General features: G+C 38.9%; 1 protein-coding gene across 1 annotated transcript; it reads left to right on the top strand.

Moving 5' to 3' along the window:
• Window positions 1-373: 373 nt before the first annotated feature.
• Window positions 374-14,048, top strand: RBM45 (RNA binding motif protein 45). Its single transcript, XM_083864821.1, has 10 exons — window positions 374-767; window positions 2,030-2,152; window positions 2,278-2,404; window positions 4,056-4,166; window positions 4,839-5,018; window positions 5,895-6,024; window positions 7,238-7,334; window positions 7,689-7,855; window positions 9,232-9,428; window positions 13,086-14,048. Exons 1-9 carry the CDS (start codon window positions 486-488, stop codon window positions 9,422-9,424), a joined length of 1,410 nt encoding a protein of 469 aa, XP_083720947.1. The 5' UTR covers window positions 374-485; the 3' UTR covers window positions 9,425-9,428; window positions 13,086-14,048.
• Window positions 14,049-15,332: the final 1,284 nt, after the last annotated feature.

The raw sequence follows: 15,332 nt of genomic DNA, 5'->3' as shown, positions 1-15,332 counted from the left end.
GTCCTGTTGTAGAGCCAAACAAACCGCGAAGATCTGGTCCTGTCTTGTGCTTTCCATCTTTTCCAACAGTGTGGCACCGAGAACATTCCTGAATAGAGATCATTTTACTTTTTTCCAACGCAACCCGTTTAGATCTATGGAAAGAGTACCAAACGTTATCACGTCCTTCTACTTGACAACGGCATCTGCTTATGTGAAAGGGTGGGGGGGATTTCTGCATATTTAATTCGCCTGTGAACAGTAACAACAGTAGGGGCGCCGCCCGCCCCGGGTCCCAGCAGGCTCACCCCGGTCCCGGCAGGCGCGGGGCGGGCGGGGCGGCGGCGGAAGCGGCGGAAGGAGCGTTGAGGAGCGGCGGAAGGAGCGTTGAGGAGCGGCGGAAGCGGCGCTGAGGGGCGGGCGCGCTGCACCGCGGCGGAAAAGGCTTCTCTTCACTTCCCTGCCGTACCCGTGAGGAGGAGGCCGCGGTGCTCGGCCGGCCCGCCATGGAGGAGGCATCCAGCGGCATCCGCCTCTCGGCCGAGTGCCTGGACGAGCCGCCCAACAGCCGCGTCTTCGTGGTGCTGGGCAAGGACACGGGCGAGGCGCTGATCCGGGAGCGCTTCTCGCCCTTCGGGGACATCCAGAACATCTGGCTCCTGCGGGACAGGCGCACCAACGAGTCCCGCGGCATCGCCTTCATCAAGTTCGCCCGCAGCTCGCAGGCCTGCCGGGCCATGGAGGAGATGCACGGCCGCAGCCTGCTCCCCGACAGCAAGCCCATCAAGGTGCGGCGGGGGCTCGGGGGCTCGGAGGCTCGGAGGCCGGGCCGGGGGCTCGGGGGCCGGGCCGGGCCGGGTCGGGTCGGGCAGCGGCGCAGGCCCGGGGGAGCGGCCTTGCCCGGCCTTGCCTGGCTGCGCTGCCGGGGCGGGCCCGGCCCCTGGGGCACCTCACCCGCGGCTCTCGGGGGCAGTGGCGGGGCCCGGGGATCCCGGGGAAGCTGAGCCAAGGCAGGCCCGCGGGAAACGCCGCAGCCGGAAGCGACAGGGTGTTTGTGGTTGAGTGTTGTAAGCAGGATAGTTGTGAATAAATAGAGCTGTCTTTGCCAGTATGTGTTGCGTTGGGTTTGTAGCTTGTGAGCCCTTTTCAGAACTTTTTTTTTAATCTATGGAACTGTTCTGTCAGCTTTCAGCTTCCTAATTTGTTTTCCTATTCGCCAAGTACTAAGAAAGTGTGAATTATGAATGAATTTGAAGAGTGCAAGAAGATGCCATGTATTTCACTTGAAAATACAATTGAGTCAGTGAAATCTTTTCTGAAGAACTTGCCATCAGAAGCCAAAAAATCTGAATTGTATTCCTCACGCCCTTGCATGGCTATTAGAAAAATAAATCAAGAGCTCTGTGAAATCAGTTGCTACTTTTGCATAAGAGGCTTGCTTTGAAAGTTGTGTCTTTCTTACTTGATTTTTTTGGTTTTGTTTCTTTTTGTTTATTTGTTTGTTTTTGTCTTCTGGTGTGCACTTCTGAGATGAAATTTATTTCAACAACTAAAAGAGATTTTAAGAGTAGCAGATCTGTGAAGTTATGATCCTTCATAGAGCAGTAGACTTGTAATCTTTAGCCTGTCTGAGCAGTGAACTGCAGTAGCACAGTTTTATTAAGCTGCTAGGCTTTCTTGTTTGCTTGCTTGCTTGTTTGTTTCTACTACTGATGTACTAGGCCTGTTACAGTAATGCATTGTTTGCTGCCTGACATCACTGGTGATGTTGACAGTGCTGCTGGATCAGCAGTGGTATTTCTCACCATTCCTCATTATCCCCAGTAAGGAACCTCTCTGGCCCTTGTCCTGTTTGGGAAACTGTTTGGGATTTATTATATTTGTAGGTCTTTTATCACATTTGGTCACAGATGTTCTTTTCTCTCCATGCTAAGAAGGCCAGCTTATGTGAACGATACATGCAAGGACAGTTAAACTGTTTCATTTGCTTGTTGGTGCGTGTCTTAGAGCCTTTTGCCAGTAATTAATGTCTATGTAATTATTTCATTAGGTGTTTATTGCGCAGTCAAGAGCTTCTGGAAGCCACCGAGATGTTGAAGATGAGGAGCTTACACGAATCTTTGTTATGATACCAAAAACCTACACGGAGGAGGATCTGAGAGAGAAGTTTAAGGTTCTGATTTGCTGTTCGTTGTTATTTTAAAATGCCTTTTTCTAAATTTATTATAAGGGTTTAGCACATGGAACTTTTTATGGTTATCAAATATTGGAAATTAATACGTTTTCTAATTGTTCTAGATGTATGGAGACATTGAATATTGCAGCATTATTAAAAACAAGACTACTGGAGAAAGTAAAGGTTTGGGCTACGTCAGGTACCTGAAACCATCACAAGCTGCCCGAGCAATTGAAGAGTGTGATCGAAGTAAGAATCTGAGTGAATTTTTTTAAGGTTTTTTTTTCTCTAAGTGTGTATCATCATAATGTACCTTTAATTTTTAGTTTTGTTTGCAGGTAAATTATTTATGATGCAGAAACACGTTGAGACAAAGTTCTGTTGGTAATAAATAATAGCATTTTTAACATTCAGTGAGAACAATCACCTGATTATGTTTTGTCAGGACCAAACTGCAAGTAGGATTAGTGAGAAGAGTTTGGAATTGGACACAGAGTTTTCTTTTATGCATTATTATTGGTCTGTAGTATAGGCTTCATACACAGGAGAATATTTTAATTTGTCCTTGTGAATAGCTGTTTTAATCAAATGTATTTGATATAAAATTAATTTTCATATAAAACATATTTCATGATACATAGGGATTCTGTTGTGATTACCTTTATTTAAGAACAAATTCTTGGTAACTGAAATTGGGGGAAGGGTGCTTGATTTTGTTTAGTGTCATGATTGATCTGTTACAGAGTGAACAACTTCGTATGCTTTATTTATTACCAGCTACTTTGTGAGGCACTGGAACAGGTTGCCCACTCAAGTTGTGGATGTCCCATCCCTGGAAGTGTTCCAGGCCAGTTGGATAGGGCTCTGAGCAGCCTGGTGTATGGAAGGTGTCCTTGCCCAAGGCAGGGGATTGTAACTCGGTGATCTGTAAGTTTCCTTCCAACCCAAACCATCCTGTGATTCTATAATTTGTCATTTATGCTCTAGTACCAAAAGTTAATTAATATGAGTGAGGCTGGTAGAAAGATGTCAGGGGCTGGAAGCACAAGACTTTGGAGAAGAGGCAGAGGGAATTGGGTTTGCTCAGCCAGGAGAAGAAAGGTTTCCCCAAAAGCTTAACAGCAGTCTTCCTGTTTGATGTTGCTTAATCACAAAAATGAAACAGTGTGGGGAGTAGGTGTGGTTGGTTGTTGTTCTAATTTTTTTATGGCTTTTTTTGGTTCTTTTTTCTTCAGTAGTGTGTGTGGTGGTTCTGCATGGTAAATGGTTCTACAGAAATTGTATTTGTGCATAGGAATATGAGCCTGAGATTACTTAGCAGTCAAATTTTATTTCCTTTTTGCTGTGAGATTAAAATGAAATTAGTTGGATAGCTTGAGTGTAATACCTCTTTCTTTCATAAAAGCAAAACCTAGATCAGTGTAGAACATCCATAAGCTCCTGTTTCAGCGCTGCAGTTCAGGTGATGGCTTCTGGAACATCTCAGAATCCTGCTAAGTATCACAGAATGGTTGAAGTTGGAAGGGACCTCTGGAGGTCATCTTGCTCAACCACTTGGCTCAGGCAGGGTCATCACCTGGGTACTGGTGGTTCAGGACCACGTTCAGGTGATTTTTGAATATCCCCGTGCATGGAGACTCCATAGCCTTTCTGGGCAACCTGTGCCAGTGCTCAGTCCCTCTAATGGCAGTATTAACTTGGGAGGAGTAGTTCCATTTGAAAGCTGTTAATAGTTATTTGGGCAGACCTCAAGAGTTATAATTTAGTTATTTCTCTAAATCCAGCACTTACTGAGTTTTCTGAATAATATGTTTCCAAATATGGAACTTTGAGAATGTGGGCCTGGTCAGATAACTTCGATGTGCTGAGGTGTTGTTATGTGTGTGGTTGTTTCTTTCAGGCTACAGGGCCATTTTGGCTGAACCTAAAAATAAGTCATCTGAGTCTTTTGAACATGATTATTACAGTAATAGCATGAGGCCAGAACTAAGAGGAAATACGCTTCCATTTTGTAAGTCACAGCTTTTTACACTAAAAGTGATTTATAGTTTCCAATATGGTCACTAAGTAGTAATGTGGTTGAGAGTAAGGGAAGCTGATAGAGGCTTAGGTCAACACTTAAATAGTAGATTGGATATTGAAGTTAGAAAACAGCCAGACATTTAATCTCTCTACTTTAATGGCTTGCTTTGGTCTGGTTTGCCAATTATTTTGTTTTTGTAATTCTCTAGCGAAATGGTTTCTCCCTCCTGACCCCCTGGACTCCCTGACCACTTAGAGTGACCCTTACTTCCTTCTTTGACCCCATTGGCTATGGTCCAGCTATCTCTCCTCTGAGATGGGAGGCTATAAATCTCCCCTTCCTTTGTACTACCTCTTTTCCCCCTGGAAACTCGAAGAATAAACGCCTGGGACAAATGTCCTGGGGAAAGGGCCTCTTCTGAGATATCTCACCTCGTCCTTGATATAATTCTCTCCAAATCCTCCTAATAACTGAGCTAGCTTAAGCCCCCGGGAGGAGGGCAGGAGAGGGAATATATCATTTTGTGACCTGCACTGGTGAAATCAACATGTGACCTTTAGTATATAACTGACTTGGAGTACTTTTTAAAGTCAAGTGCAACATATGCGTGAAATGAAGGCATGCATGTAGATGATTCAGATTATTTTGTTGATTCTTGAGGTATGCAGCCAGAATTCTGTGGCTTTGAAAAAGCTGAGACGCGAATTCAAGAGCCAGTGTCCAAACGCCTGTCGGTGGTCTCTCGACTCCCCTTTATCCAGGAGCAGCTGTTTGCCCTCTTTGATTTAGTTCCTGGTCTGGAATACTGTGATGTTCAGCGAGACCCTCATACCAACAGTGGTAAGTAAAAGTATGAAAGGCTCTTGTCTTTTTCTCTGAAGGGAATCCCTTGTAATTAAATTAATTTATACTGCAAAATACAGTACAACTTGTTGTTACAGTGGTTGCTGCTATCACTCCATACACCTGGAATTTCAGTTTTGTTTGAACCCCTGTTTACACATAGCCCTTAAGGGCTTATACCTTTGCTTCAGATAATAAATATACAAGAAGGTTGGAATCAAAGTCATGATAAGTGAGTTTTGGTCAAATTAATAGTTTGAGGCAGAATAAATGAAGAAGTTTCAGAAATTATTAGACATTAAAGTAAAATCATCTTTAAACATATCTTTTCAACTTTTCATTCTGAAATGTGTGTGTAGAAGTAGACATGGGAAAATGGGATTAAATAATTACAAAACGGATCATGTTTTTTATTGAAAGATTGTTTGGTGTTAGTCTTGTTTTACTGCTGCTGAGACAAATATGGAAGTGGTCTCTTCTCTAGGAAACTGGAAACGTAAATAATTCAGAAAGTTACATTTTAACTTTACAGTTCTTAAAAATAGCTGTTGATGGGATAATTGCATTTTTAAATAAAATTATGTGTGCTTTTGTGACTAGTTCTGGAGTAGTGAGGAAGACATTTTCACTTGTATGATTTTATTGCCATCCTTTCAAGCTATCATAAATACAGCTCATGTGTCACTAGTAAATTTCACTGAAGTTTCCTTCACAAATAAAAGTGATGAATTAATAATGATGTGTGCTAAAAAGACTTAAGAATTTTGTGTCATCCCTGACTGAGGTGCAGTTTAAATACATTGCTTATATGAATGTAGTTTGTTCTGAGGATTTATATATTTCCTACTGACATTGTGTGCACTGTGCTTGCAGGGTACGCTGTGATTCAGTACAGCACTGCTGCCTCAGCTATATATGCCAAGTATAAACTACATGGGTTTGAGTATCCTCCTGGAAATCGACTAACTGTCATTTTCCTAGAAGATGGGAATGATAGCTCAGAGTAAGTACAGCTTACAAAGTTGTAAGTTGTGTTCTGGAGAGCAAAATATAAAAGAACACATTTTTAATATAAGACGTAACATCAGTATCACTGTGAGCTTGTGCCATGATTGCCAATACTATTGTCTGAGATTGTTTGATTTGGGGTTTTCCTTTTGAATGGTTTAGAATAAGCCTTCTGAAACTTGGTAGTTTGGATAAAGAAAATATTAAAATACATACTCTTAAATTATGGAAAAACTTTGGATTTGGCAAGAATCTGTCAATGTATCTGTAACATGTAACAAGGCTGGAATGTATTTTTGATGAGGTTTATGAATTAGAACTAGATTTATGTACTTCATCTCTTGGTTGTGTTTTCAGTAGGGCAAGTAGTAGTTTTGTAAAGCACATATGTAGAGGAAGACTTGGGTGCTGAGGATCTGATATTGGCAGAGAATGGGGATGTCTCAGATGTTTGACCATCTCTGACTTCTTCCTGTGTTTTGAATGCCCAGTACAAGTTGGAGCAGCTTTAATACTTTCCTGCAGTGAGTGTTTCATGTTAGTTTCCTCCTAAACAAGTCTAGTTCATGTCAAACCTGTTCTGGGAGATGAAGACAGTAAGGAGGGGCACTGGAGAGATTCACTTCAGAAGTGTTTGGCTGATCTGAACTAAAACCAGTGTTCATTGCAATCTTCATTCTTCAATAATTCCTACATGGTCTTACAACACAGGCTGTGTGTCTATTAAAAAAGAGCAATTGCTTTTTCTTACTCTGCAACAGAAAGAAAAATCACTGAAAAGTGAGAGATGGAAGTAAACTTTCTATGGTAATATTTTGATAACTGAACTCTGTGCTCTTTACCAAAACAGGTGAAATTTTTTTGTCTGTTTTGCCTTTTAGGCATTTTTCACAAAATGTAGTGGGCTCTTGTAGAACTGATTTGTTTATTTATTTCCCCTAGAGTGTTAAAAACATCAAAGAGTAGTTTTGTGTATCTGTAAGTGGTAATGAATGAATGTTTTCAGTGAGTTGCAGCCAGTGTGCAGGCTTTCAGATCTTTCCATAGACTGTCATGAAAGCCTCTCCTGACTTTCATTATCTGCATGACATTACAGATTTCTAGAGATACTCTGATGTGTATTAAAACTTACTTTTTCTTGCTAAATTTAAGATTACTGTAACTTAGCTCTTTCTTTAAAGTAGTTTATTATCACTTCTTGCTTGCAGCCTTATCAGGAAAATGGCGACACAGCTGGTGACGGCGCAGGTGTCGTCAGCGTTGCGCACTAACAGCGCGATGGTTCAGCAGTACAGGACGCCTCCTGTGAGTTCCCATCATGGGTGGTGTGGGTATTCTTCTGAGCTGTTGTAACAAACTTCAGATATGCCAATAAAGAGTACTGCTCACTTGCTTCTGCAAACTGTTTTATGTGCTGCATTTTTAAGACGTACCTCTGGTTGGTTGGTGCATTTTTATTCCCTGAAGAGATGTCTGACCTTACTTGAGTTTATTGTCCAGTCTAATGAAGTAACTAAAATAAATAAAGTAATGAAGATTAGAACTCACATGGCCTATTTATGTCCTGTGATGGAACAAAAATGGTAAGAAAGGTAAAATTACTTCCTCTGACCCCCACCACCAGGTGATTTATACTTGCATTTTTTTCCCTTGTTTCAGCAAGCATTTGGAGGAACTTCTGGCCCACAGTTGCTGCAGCCCCAAACAGATGCCATACTTCCACCACCCAAAAAAAAAGTTCCACCTGACACTTCTGTGAAGGAAAGGCTTTTCATACTTTTTCATCCCCATCCTTTACCTGTAAATGTACTGGAGGATGTGTTCTGGTAAGACTCTGTTTACAAATAAGTGTTCCCTAACAAAAAGGAAACAAACTATGAAATATTGAAAGAAAATATTGAAAATAAAAAAGAGGATCTGAAAACCCTTTCCAGAAAAGGCAGTGCACAGTGACCAGTAAGTCAGTCATAAGTGAGCAGTAGGTAACAGTTCTTTTTAAAAGAAGTGTGTAGTGGCATACACATTGAAGCACAGATGCAGTATCATCAGTGTAGCAGCTTTATTATCAATTAACTTAATCTGACGTAGAATGTCTAGTCTTCTAATGTAGATTTTAACCAAAAAATGTAGTACTTCCAGTTACTACTTCCTAAATCATTTTGCATTTTCTTTTACCTATTTTTGTAAGGCATTTAACTATTTTGATAATTTTCCACAGTAACCTAGAGGGGAGAAGTGTAGGGTGTTGGTTTTTTGCTGATACATTATAATGGTTTGCATCCTACTAAACACTGTCTCCCTGTGTGGAGCAAAGACTTGGGATAATTTTTCGCCATATTTAAAAAAATCTGTACTTAGCAGTTCTCCAGTATTTTATATTAATAATTTGTAGTATACTCTTGAAAAAAGAGACATTTCCCTTTTCTAATAGCTTGAATTTGCAATAAATCTTTGGAAAGCAAAAATATTTTAAAAGCACTAGAAGAGGAAAACATTTTGTATGAAACATTTTGTGTGAAATTCAAAATCGTACCTGTTTGATTAAGTGGATTTTCTTAAGCAGATGCTAGAGGAGGAAAAGGCTATAGACCCGAGTCTTGACACTTCAGTAAGAAGCAAGCAGACTATTTAAAAAAAAATATTTAAGGATCTGTCTAGGAAGTAGACAGAAGGAAGTAGTGCTCCTCCTGAGTATTGGGAAATCTGTTTTTCCCTGAAGCTGTAGTGCTTGCTTTCTGAGTCATTTCAGTGAGATCTTTTCAAAGATAAATCACAACTGAGAAAGTTCATTTAAGTGGGATGCAGATTTATCTTCTAAATTATATGCTGGCTTGGGTGTGTGTCGCTTACTTTTGGTTGGTTGGAGTTTTTTTCTGGTTTTGTTCTTGTGGGGTGTTCTGAGCGCCATTTAGTTCTTTGTGTAGTAGTCTTTGTGTAGTATTGATCAGCTTTACATACTCTTTTAAATAAGAGAGAAATCACTGATATTTGTGGTTCTATCGTAATATTTCATAGAAAACATCTGTGAACTTCTGGTGTTCACTTGTACTTCTACCCATAATTCAAAAGAGGGGAATATGCAAATAGGGAGCATAGATATAAAGATACTGGTTTTGTAGTTAACAAATCATATGTACTTCAGACTGGAAATGTTGCAGGAAAATCTGTAAATTACCTTTTCTTTTCCCCCCTCCCCTCCCAGTCGTTTTGGACAATTGATAAGTGTTTATCTTGTGGCTGGAAAAAATGTGGGCTATGCCAAATTTGCAGACAGAGCAAGTGCCAGCGAGGCCATCACTGCATTACATGGCAAGATTGTGAATGGTGTGAGGCTGAAAGTGAGGTTGGCAGACTCGCCCTCGGAGGAGCCCAACAAGCGCCAGAGGACTTACTGAGCAGGTGAGTACCCCCACCCACCTGAGCTCTTCCTCTCCCTCAAGTCCAGCTACCTGAAATTGGGACAGGCAAAGATTTTGAAGTTAGATACAAACGTACAATGATAAAGTCTAAATCTATTCTTAGCTAGCAAATTGAAATAGAATTTTTGATATATCTGTGTATATACACATACATACATGTATATATATATATATATATATGGGTGTGTGTATGCTATGTATACACACATGCACTTTATTTTATAAAAATCAATTTTTATAATTCTTGAAAAAAAAATGAACCAGTTGATAAAAATCAATTTGGATGTTCATGGAAATATCACTTTTGTATTTGAGGGAATCAGTTAACATTTTTTAGAGTATGCAAAAATAAACAATGAAACAGACATAAACTTGTGTGTGTCTTTTTTTCATTACAATCAGATGCCTTCAGTGGCATTGCTTAAAGATAAAAAGTTGAGCCCTCAAAGGGCAGAGGAGTGAAGGGGTAAATAAAAAGATTGGGGGGGACAGGTAAGATTGTCAAGTGAAACCAAAGGTTTGGGATATTCAGGTCATCTGTTCTCAGAAATCAGGTGTAGCTGAAATATGTGATAGCAGAGAAAATACAGCAGAACCTGTGGTGGAGGAATTGAGATATGTGTTTGAAACAATTACTTTGAGAACTTTATTATTTGATACTTAGGCCCTGTGAAAGCTGGCTAAACTCCTAGAGATGTTTTATATCTTACTGACTTCAGGAACCAAAATTCAATTGTTCTTTTAAAACATTGCTTTGCTTCAAATTATTTTGAATTTCATCACATTTTAAAATTATATATATGTTTTTCAGCATTAGGACTATTGCTAAAGGAGAGTATAATTAGGGGAAAAAAGCCCAAGCCCCATTTTCTACAAAATAACTCTCAAATATTACTATAGCTTCCAGATATTTCCATTACCTAACCAACTTCCTAGGGGACATGAAGTTTTGATTTAACTAATTCAGAAAATATCACATGACTCTCTTTGCATCAGTATTTTCCCTCTGAGCTTCACTCTTTGTACCTTTCTTTGTATTGATGCTCTTTGTGACCCCAGAGTTGCAAAGACCAAAAAAAGCTTTTGCCCAAAATGTTCTTTTTCTCCTTTTCTTCTAAGGACCTTCATGTTGCTCTTGATAAGTGGCTGATACTAAATGTGGCCTTCGTTTTTATACACAACTTCTGTTTTGATAAGTTGGATTTCTGGGCATTCTTTTTCTGCATGGAATTATAGCTAAAATTAAATGGAAACTTTTCTTTTAATAAGCAGCTCTGGTGAATGCAATTTTAAGTAACTTGTACCTATGCTCTTATCTTTGTACAACGTTTTGTTTGTTTTTAGTGTGACTTTTGCTTTCAGCAATAAGAGCACAGCTTATTCCTGTGTCCCTACAGGAATAAATAACTATGACATGAAGGGTAATGTAATACCAGGTCTGCCTTCTGTACTTTTTACTGGAGAAGTGTAAATACAACATGCATCCAAAATAGGGAAAATTATTTATCCCCAATTCTTCTCTACACCAAGTTCCTGATTCCAAGCTTCTTAGCAGGTTGTCTTGGCGTCTTGTCTCTTTTCAGGATAGACAGAATTACTTGTTCATTTGTCCTTTAGTTGGTTTCTCAAATTCAAATGAATTGGTACCTAAAAGGAAAGATTGCCTTTCAAAAGGGCTTGCCCGTGTGATTTTCCCACTGCCTGACTTTGCACTGGACTGACTGACAATCTCTGCAGTAATCTGGAGGCTTATGTTTTGCTTTCAATTTAAGTGTTAAATTGTGCATGTGAAAAGAAATGCAATTCTCTCTACCTCTGAAATAGTTGTGGGTTTTAAGATGTGAGAATGCTAATATTTTTCATTTTAAATTTTAGCTGTAGGAAATAACCTTCCCAGCTAAAACTTCTGTGAGTTTTCACTTGAGGAAATCATTGCCTCTTAATAAAAAAAAAAAAAATCCTTTCTAAAGTCCTATTGTACTGCTTGCCTTTCATCTTTAACATGGTGACTGGATTTCTGAAATAGTCTTTTCTATACAAGGTTTTCTGATGAAAATTCATTATAAGACCTGTGAATTCAAGACTCTATATAAAAATAAGTGTCATTCAGTGGAATAATTAAGTAAAATATTTTTTAACACATTTTAAGTTTTGCCCCAACACCTTCTTATGCAAACAGTCTTTTTTAAAATACAATTTACAGAATTGTTTCTTTAAAAAAACTTTATGGTAACAGTATGCTACTCATAGTGCTTTTGTAATGCAAGCTTCTGACTATAAGAACTTTCTGTTATCTTGCAACAAACTTTGTTTATCAGGCAAATTTGAATACACATCTATTAGTATTCTGAACTAATCCACTTAATGACTTACTCTGGTTCTCCAGCAGTCAATGTAAATTCAATTGTTTATGTGAGTAGTTAAAAGTAGTAGAGAAAAGATGAAAGTTCAGACCAGTAGGGTTCTCTTCACCACTTTTAGCTCTAATGTAAGTTTTTTGGGGTGTGAGGTTATCGGCTTTTATGCTAAGTAAGTATTAATGGCTGAAATAATCACTTCAAACTAAGTTGCTTTAAATCAGTGTAGGCCCAAGAAGACAACTACAGTGTCTGCTTCTAGGCAATTGCTAAAAGCAGACCTACCTTAAACATCTTGCTGTTCACCAGCTTGTGCTCTCCACTCAGGGCTTTGTGTTACTTTGAGTATTTTGTAAAAAGCTCACTGCAGTGTTTGATGCCAGTTAGACACACTGTCATTCAAAAATAGAAGAGGAAGGAAGGATTTTTCTGTCAGAAAAATGCATTGTGGCATTACAGTAAATCTCTTCATTGCTACCTAGTAGTTCTATTTAAATACCATTTCCACCCTTGGAAAACCCCTCCCCAAACTACTAAACAAGTGACCCACAAGGAAACAAAAACAAAAACAAAAAACCCAAACCCACCCAAAATGTCTTTCATAAAGCTTTCAAATAGTCATTAGAAAGCAGAGTTTCTAACTAGCATTGCATTAGAAAGGTCAGACACAGCTACGTGGAGCTAAGTTCTGTGGCTTTTGAAACTCATTGCAGATTGTCTTCAACCCACAGCAAATGGATTAATTGCATACTTCCCCTGATGGCAGAACTGGATGTTTTAAATTATTATTTAGTTACTAAGTTGAAAAAAACCCATTTATTCTGGAGTCAGTCATAAAATACGTGGTTATTACTGTCTTTGGTTTTTCTTGTCTGGAAGAAATCCTGTGTCACTGATTTCATTTGCATTAATATTTTTTGACTTAAACCTTTATAAAATCCTGATGTTAGTATGTATGTATTTTAATGATTTACTGCTCTGCAAAAATGTTTTTAAAAAGTAATTGTATCATAGTTGTGATATACATTGAAAAAATAGCTGTGTTTTGTATCAACAATATACTGCAGAAAAAATGCTGGCTTTTACACAGTGCTCAGAGAAAGAGGCTCTTCTTTAAAAGTTAGAGAAGCATGCCTAAAACTTTAATATTATTCTTCTAAAGATATTGAAAGCCTTATTTATATGTTGTTGTAATGATTAGATTTTATAATATGTACTTTAAAATAAAAATAGATATGTTGCTTTTTGATACTATTTTTGTACTTGTGTTTTTTCTACAGAAACTAAGTAATGACATGATCCTCAGCTGACTGACTGACTGACTGAAAACGTGACTAGACATGGTTCCTGTGGACAGTGACAGCTTTTTTCAGTGACAGCTTTTTTTTTTTTTGTTAACTGTTACTTAGTTGATCTCTCTATGATCCTTTTTCTTTCTGAATATGCAGACATGCAGTTTTCTTGAAAAGTATGTAGGCATTAAAAACTGTAAACTGGTGGTTGTTCTTGTAATAGTATATAACTTGTATTACAGAAATAGCTCTTGTTTTTACCTGAATCCTTCCTATAAGATGGAAATTACAATGATGGAGGAAATAAAGGAGCCAGCCTTTTCTGACTTGACTGGTTAATTGATAATGATTCAGATTCTGTTAAAATAGAAGACCTCTCTCATGATCCAAATTGCATTGAATTGCAGTAAATTCAAAGAAAATGAAGTGACTTTTGCTAGCAGACATGACAGTATTAATCTAGATTTAAGAAAATAGCTGTAATCAAGAAAATAATTCCAAGTACATTCTTAAATACGTCGTTGCTTTGGGCTGGAACTATTCATTATGCTGTTTAGTGAAAGAAACATTTTTCAGACTACCCAAACTTCTTATATTTATGCTTTCTTATTCTGAGGTCTGTTGGCTATAACTGCAGGGAAACTGCAGTCTAGGGCTGTGGGTTTGTTTTTGTTAGTTTTAAGGGGTTGGGATGTTTTGTTTGGTTTTTTTTTTCCCCCAGAACCTTTCAATGCATGTGTTCAAGTAAGAGTTGGACAAGTCAAGTTTTCAGCAGAATGAAGATAATTTTGGCACCGATGGAGAGTAAATAAAGATAGTTCAAATAAGTTTGTGCACAGATAATTTTCAAATGCCATTACTTTTCCATGTATTCCTGTATACTACTTGTTGAATTGGTAATATCCTGGTTATTAAAATACGACACACAGATAAAATTGAGGAATTCCAGTTGTATGCACTCCAGAGGAGAAGCATGCACTTGGGTGCTTCCTGCTTCCCAGCAACTCCCATATGGTCCCTTCATCAATTGCTTCAGAAGTTTAAATTTTAAGTAACAAACCATGTATTTAGAAAACCCAAATTTTTCTTTTTTTTTTTTAAGAATATTAGAATTCAAATGCGCAAATGGGAGCAGGTTGCAGAGTAAAGGTTGCCTGAGAAACCTTTTCCTTCCCTCTATTCCAGTAGTACCTGTTAAAAAGCAGTCCTTGATGACTCACCAGCAGCTCTTTTTCTCAAATGCAGTTGTTTCATTCAGTACAAGGGTCAGAATTGAATTAGGGCTGCATGGTTAACCAGCCTGTAAAATTCCTGCTTAATTTGGTGTAGCTGTTAGGAATTAGTGGAAAAACAGATTTATAGTTGAACCTGGAGAATTGGATCCTGTCTCTGACTCTAGCTCGAAGGATGGTTGTAAGGAGGGTTGCCATTTCTCTTGTATTCCCCTGAAAAAATTCTGGTTTGGGTTGGTGTGTTGAATTTTCTGTCTGTTTATTTGGTTGGGTTTGGTTGCTTTGTTTTGTTTGGTTGGTTTTTTTCCCATCCTACATGGTAAATTTCAAGTAGCATTTGGGAATTTTCTGTATTTGCACAGGGGAAATAATTCTAACCGGATTGCTATAAATCCCAAACTCTAGAACTGTCAGGCAGCACCTTTGCAGCCTTAACTATACAGTCAATGTGCGCAGTGAGTGCAGTGTTTTCAGAGAGGATGACTCCTGTTCTATGAACATGGAGAGACACCACGCTGTTACAGATGGTCTGACGTGCTGCAGAAGCTGTGTGGTCTTGTGGATCTGCACAGTACCAGGTGAAATGCTGAGAGTCCGTGTACAGGTACCTGAAAAAACCCCGACTTCTCATTTGTATGGTAGAGCTGGCCTCTTGATGAATCTCCTGTGCCAAGATCCCCAGTTTAGTGGGATGGATGCCTGTGTCTTTGGGAGATATAAACATCCCCAGAAGAGCAAACACTCAAAAATTAAGTAACTAGTGGTGTTTGGCCATCCAAGATGGGAAGGAAGACTCATGTTGGAATGGTCCTCACAGTTGCTTGAGGGAGTGTTCAACACAGAGGGTTGGAAGATGCCCTTTACATCTTGAAGTGATGTTACAAATTAGAACAGTGCCATTTTCTAGTTGTTCTCAATTTTGGTTTTATTACTACATGTCTCTGGGAATCATGGGCTACTGCACTCCCTGGGCATGGAAGATCAGTGCTCTGTACACAGTCCT

The sequence above is a fragment of the Zosterops lateralis genome (genome assembly GCF_965231275.1).
Source record: "Zosterops lateralis genome assembly, chromosome: 7".
Classification (NCBI taxonomy): domain Eukaryota; kingdom Metazoa; phylum Chordata; class Aves; order Passeriformes; family Zosteropidae; genus Zosterops; species Zosterops lateralis.
The sequence above is the reverse complement of the archived record's forward strand: the minus strand, read 5'-3'. Positions and strand labels throughout refer to the sequence as shown.

Bases quoted from the DNA above. Each gene is read 5' to 3' on its own strand.
- RBM45 (XM_083864821.1), top strand. From the start codon at position 486: ATGGAGGAGGCATCCAGCGGCATCCGCCTCTCGGCCGAGTGCCTGGAC. The intron at 768-2,029 runs GTGCGGCGGGGG...TTATTTCATTAG, and splicing joins CCGACAGCAAGCCCATCAAG to GTGTTTATTGCGCAGTCAAG. The intron at 2,405-4,055 runs GTAAGAATCTGA...TGTTTCTTTCAG, and splicing joins AATTGAAGAGTGTGATCGAA to GCTACAGGGCCATTTTGGCT.